The following is a 5,840-nucleotide window of genomic DNA, read 5'->3' as shown; positions in this document are numbered from 1 at the left end:
TGACTAGATTAATTTGAATAAAAGACTAAATTGATATCTACATGCAATGACAAAACGTGGCTTTAAAAATTTATGGAAGTATATTTTTAGGTATCTTCATAAATTCTAATATTATATTTTTACCCGTGATAGTAATCCATAAATTGCCTTAAGTAACCCCCTTATCCCATTTGCAGTGTAATTTCAACCAAATAGTCCAACAATATTTTGGAGCGAAAGATTTCAAATAACTGGACTTGAAAATAATAATTTTCCTTTGTGATTCAAAACATTAGATGAAATATCACAACAACAAATAGGAAACAAATCAATATACATTGAAATCAATGGAGCTACTTAAAAGGCAAATTTTCACTTGGTTCATTATGATACAACACCTGCATCACTGTGATTACTGAAACAAACAAGTTTTTACCAATTTAAGCAAGATACCGATACATCTTTCTGTCGTTATCATCCCTCTCCAAAAAGTCTCGTTCTATGAGAGACTCAATCCGTTTCTTGACCTCCGTTGGATTCGCCAGGAAACGCGACAGCAACTGCTTTGTGACTTCAGCTATAAGGTTGTTATGATCAAGTTGCTTCCTAGATTTCATGATCCTTACTATCGCAGCTTCAATCTGAGGCTTCCTGTCCTCCTCCACTCGCTGCCGAGTTTCCTGTTTCTCCGGTTCGGATTCCTTTTGTGCAACTACAGTTCCTATTTTAACCTTGTATAGTTTACTACTGAACTTGTCATTAACAAAGAAAGCATCATCCTCAACAACATCTTTACTCATCGGCTCCTTTCTAAGGACATTTCTTCCCTTAACTAAAGCCAATGATTGCAGGCATCTCTTAAGATCGGAAGCAGGAATCTCGGTTGCTTGCTCAATCTCCTTGTAGCTGAGTTTATCCGCATTGTTAAAAAGCATGAGGACACACATTTGGTAGGTAGAGACATTTAACTCATGCTTCTGACCCTTCCCAAAGGTTGCTTTTAAATCTGCAAAGCCCATGTTAGTTTGCCACGACAATCTCCTGCCAGTATGCGTGCCGAGGTAATATGACCGGAACTTCTCGCAAAGAGCAGATATTTCAGCTGGCAGGTTGCATGTAACACTAGACTGAGTTGGCCAAGACCCTGTAGTAAGAACCTGGACAGTAAGTGTAGGACCGTCGCCTAAGTCAGGGTGGCTAGCATAAAAGCCCTGCATTGTGTCCTGAGAGGTTTTCATATCGGTAAACATCCCTTCTAATTTAGAAGTAAATTGATAACCACATTCAGTTTTGAGCTTAACAATGAGACTTCTCTCGGCATCATCAGAAACAGTTTTTCCAGACAAAAGCCTCTTCGCCAGATGCTGTTTGTAATACTTTTCAAAAACATCTTTTTCTTGCAAGTATCGGAATAGCATCATCACCTTGTCAAGTGTAACCTCTACATCATCCTCGTTGACCCCTTTCAGACCCTTACGAAGTTTATCATCTACAAATAGTGAAATGAACTCCGGAGAACGAGGGTTCAAGTTGATGAAATATTCAAATGAGGAATTCAAAGCATTCTGGAAAGACTTGTCATTGTTGAATGGCAGGTTTATAATCTTGTCGTACTTGTCTTTCTCATCCAAGAGCCTCTGCACAAACTCGACCGGATCCTTCAACCTTTCAGGATCAGTAACAAGCTGTTTACCAGACTCCCTTATGTGTGAAGTCATCACTTCTCGTATTTTTGAAAGACCATCAGTAACACGGCGGAACAAGTTATACATCCTACCCAAATCTTCATATTTATCATCACAAAGCATGTTAACTAAGCCAGAATTCTCCATGTGGATTAACCTAAGCATGTGATTTTCAATCATCTCCTTCTCTACTACATTATTAATCTTCTTTTCAGTCTCAGGATCCAAGTAATGGCTAACTCTATCCATTTCCTCATTCAGACGCCTCTCAGCTTTCTTGAGATAGTCACCACAATCACAACACTCAATGAATCTCTGGGATTCTACCTGGTAAAACTCAGCTGAAACTTTAAGAAAATGAGTCTCAAATTCTTGTCCATAAACAGAAGGACCTAAATCCATTAGCATTTTTGTTATATTTCTCATTATTCCTCTATCAATAACTTCACCAGTGCGTTCACCATGTACTAATTCCAGAAGTGTGTTCAGTAGCCGAGTCCTGATCTGGCTGGAATAAATGACATTTTCTCTCCACAGATTCAGCCCGAGTTCATGAACAGGAGTCTTGCGGGCGCTTGGAATGTAAGTCCTGTCCATGTACATCAGTATATCTCTAATCATTTGTAATGCCTTATTATGATCATTCCATTTCCTGTTCAATTCTTCTAGAAAAGAACCTCCTTGAGCGGCTTCAATCGATTGAGCTATATCTTTCAGATGCGCGGTCATGGTTGCAACCAATCCTGAGTATAGCCTCTCACCAAACTTGTGAAGCACCATATTGTATGCATTTCTGAATCCACAAATAGACAGAAGGGGAGTAGTTAGACACATAAGATCTATCTCTCGTAGAAATAAAATGAAGTTAAGCACAATTAAGATCCTACACGTGTAAATGTCCAAAATGAAACTTCACATACCAAATTTATCCTAAATGGCAAAAAAATTCATAAGTTCGAGAAATATATGACAAATCAAGGAGAGGTAATAAAGAAAACTTGGCAGAAAAATTCAACATATCGAAATCCGATTAAAGTTTACAAATCTGTTATTGAAAAATCCAACAGCAACAACCAAGCTTTGTGACATTGAATGAATCAGCCACATAGATGAATTGACATCCATGGAATCAATTAAAAAACATAATATTCAGAAAAATTGCTTTCGGAGCAATTTTAACTGGTTTTGTTGAAAATATAATTAGAATTAACGTTGACACATTTCCACTTGGGAAATAGAGTCAGCTCTAATTATTCATCTTGTTAATTGCATTGCATATGAAGATAGAAAGATAACAAGAATAGTAATGGACATAAGAAGATTGAAAGACCAAGAAAGAAAAGTTATGTGCAAAACACAAAGGAAGCTGAACATGAATGTATAAGATCAGAATGCTAAGCATGGTAGCAGCATCCTAGCCAATATTTTTTTTGTCAAGTAGCCTAGTGGCTGAATTTCATCCTTTTAAGGGATGAATAAGTGGGATCTCACGGATTCGAACCCACGTCCCTGCAGTCTGATATCTCTGTACAACTATCAACCGAACTGGCTTAACAGGACATCCTAGCCAATATTTACTACTACTATAATAGAATTTCAGGACAAGTATAATGGATTGGATCCATTAACTGAAGTAAATTTTAAGAGACCATTTTTCTTTTTATACTAGAAAGTTCCGACAGATCACTTCTTTTTATACTATAAAGTTTTTAAGGAGGCACCTGTTAAAATTATTAAGCCACGTGGACATTGTAAAAATACTGAAAACACGTATCAGAAGCACGTGTTGTCCATGGCGGAGAACCAAAATCCCGCCATACCCACTTTGGTGCGCCGTTATAGCGGAGCCAATATTGGCCAATATCGGTCAATATTTACCATTACGCCGAGCCCAAAATCCGCCATGTATATCCTCCATATTGCCTCCATGGCGGATATCACTGAGTGAAACATGGTATTATATCACACTTCAGCCTAAGACAGCTATTCATCTCAACTCTAAGGTTGTTCTTGAAGAAAAACCCTTCAAATATGCCTCCAGGCCCCTATTAACCACTTCCTTTTAGCCATTGGTCTCTGGATGATAGCAGAAGACATCTTGAATACAGTCCCTGAAGTCTGAACAGTTCCTGCCAAATGTGAGTCCCATGTTTTGTCCCAGGTATCTTTTCTGGCAAAGGAGTTCAAGCAAATGTTAGATGGAAAAGCTCCCTCGAAATGGGATACTTCTTATTGACCATAGTCACTACTTATGCGTTTTATGCCAAATTTACTTGTGGCCCAATATTGGCCCTACCTATATGAAACTCATGTCCTGAATCTCTAATTGCCACACCCCATTTGAAAACTTCTGTAGCCCCTCCTCTCCGAGAAGGTGAATTTATGGAGTAGTGAGTTTCTCACGTCCCCGACATATATGTCTGTACATCACATGCCAGTTCCATCAAACAAGAGAAATTCCAAATCAAAGTAAGTTTCTGCTCTTGTTATTCATCCTACTGGGCCAGTTCCATCAAACAAAGGCAGTTTCACCTTACTTGCCATTTGATACGCCTCCAAGTGACCTCTGATGGGAAACAAAAGAACCTCCTCCTAAAATACCAACCACTACTTTCATTGTGCCCCTCATCAGATGAGGGCTGGTTTAATAACTTGGTCAGTTTCAACTACTTTTCAGAATTCAACAAGAGTTTGACAAAATCCTCCAACAAAGTGAGCTTAGATTCCAACGAATCCACTTTGTCTGTCATCTTAAGTAGCATTATTGAATGTCAAACGATATCCGGCAGGTCTGACCAATTGATAGAACACAGAGGAAAATCGTAAACTGAAATCCAGTATTCTGTATTGAAAAGTGACAAAACAGCCTTGGCTCGTACACAAGGAAAACTAGTTATTGCTCCACAGAGAAAGACGGTTCTTCTCAGTTCAAATCGCTAACAGAAAAATACAATCTCAGTACCTCCCTTCTCATTCTTCCCTAATAGGTACATCACATGCAGCTTCCTTTGCACCACCTAACTGCTATGGTATCTTACCGATTCTATATAAAGAAACTCAATAAAATAACTAGCTCAATCATAAACTCAACAAACATTCCAAATGCTCATAGATAGTACTTGAATCTAACAAAATTCAACATGAAACCCAGAAAATCATTCTCTTATTCAAATTTAAAGAATCCAAAAACCTCAAATGAACTCTGAAACATCTAATATAATAAATAAAACAATGAATCCCCAAAAATTTTCATCAAATGAATGATAAACATGAAAAAGAAAAGAGGAAAACGGATTAACCTGTAAAGTTCTTCAAAACTGAGACCACTAGCGTTATGATTGTAAATCTCATGAATCGCATCTTCGAGAATCTTCCATGTTTTGTCTGCATATTTCGGATCCATAACCACCCTATGCTTAAACGCCTCTATCTGAAAATTCCTCTTCTTCTGGTTACTCATTGCTCCCTCTTTTTAATCAAAATCCCAATTCCCACAACCTAAAACCAAAAATCACAACTTTTTTCAAACCCAGAATCCAAAAGAAAAAGGGGAAATGAAAAACGCAAGATCGTCGAGGTTGTAGCAGGGATTTGATTTAACAGTTTCAGTTTAATAATTATATAATTTTCTACGGAGAATGATTTTACGATGATATATGATTTAGAAACTTTGGATAAATAGATTGGGATTAACGATGAGATTGTTTCTATGTTCTTTTTTTTTGGGTTAGGGAAAATGATGATGAGGACGACGACACAACAGAGACTCTGTTTCTTCGAGATTTGGTTACAAAGGTGAAACGACGCGTTTCGTATGATGTTTTTTGCGTTTAAGAGTTGAAATGTTTTCAGCGCCTCTCGAACACAAATTGGATTGCACCGCTAGATGACTAATAATTGCTTGACACTTGTTTCTCAATAATTTCTTTATTTTATATATAAATTTACTTAGAATTTTAAATCTCTTATTGTTAATCTTTTAATTAACCAACATTATTATTCCAAATAAAAATTGGTAAAATTCAATATATGAAATTCACCTGTGATAAATTCTTATAAAATAAGGTGCGGTAGTAAATATGCTATTTTTCATTATGGATGAGTGATTGTAGTAAAAATCTAGATAACGCGTCATATTTCACAACGGTGATAACAAGTGTGGTGAAATATCAATAG

The 5,840-nt window shown here is 37.1% G+C and overlaps 1 protein-coding gene across 1 annotated transcript; it reads right to left on the bottom strand.

Annotated features, from left to right (window-relative positions):
* Positions 1-236: 236 nt before the first annotated feature.
* Positions 237-5,529, bottom strand: LOC127075256 (cullin-3A). The gene is made up of 2 exons (XM_051016740.1): positions 4,964-5,529; positions 237-2,457 (listed from the first exon to the last, which is right to left on the bottom strand). Exons 1-2 carry the CDS (start codon positions 5,122-5,124, stop codon positions 420-422), a joined length of 2,199 nt encoding a protein of 732 aa, XP_050872697.1. The 5' UTR covers positions 5,125-5,529; the 3' UTR covers positions 237-419.
* Between the last annotated feature and the right edge of the window lie 311 nt (positions 5,530-5,840).

This window comes from Lathyrus oleraceus, chromosome 4, assembly GCF_024323335.1.
Source record: "Lathyrus oleraceus cultivar Zhongwan6 chromosome 4, CAAS_Psat_ZW6_1.0, whole genome shotgun sequence".
Taxonomy (NCBI): domain Eukaryota; kingdom Viridiplantae; phylum Streptophyta; class Magnoliopsida; order Fabales; family Fabaceae; genus Lathyrus; species Lathyrus oleraceus.
Note: the sequence above shows the minus strand (reverse complement) of the source record. Positions and strands in the feature narration are given on the sequence as shown.

Excerpts from the sequence above, each read along its gene's own strand:
- LOC127075256 (XM_051016740.1), bottom strand. The coding sequence starts at position 5,124 with ATGAGTAACCAGAAGAAGAGGAATTTTCAGATAGAGGCGTTTAAGCAT. Across the intron at positions 2,458-4,963 it reads AGTTTTGAAGAACTTTACAG|AAATGCATACAATATGGTGC; the intron begins GTTAATCCGTTT and ends TTGTGGATTCAG.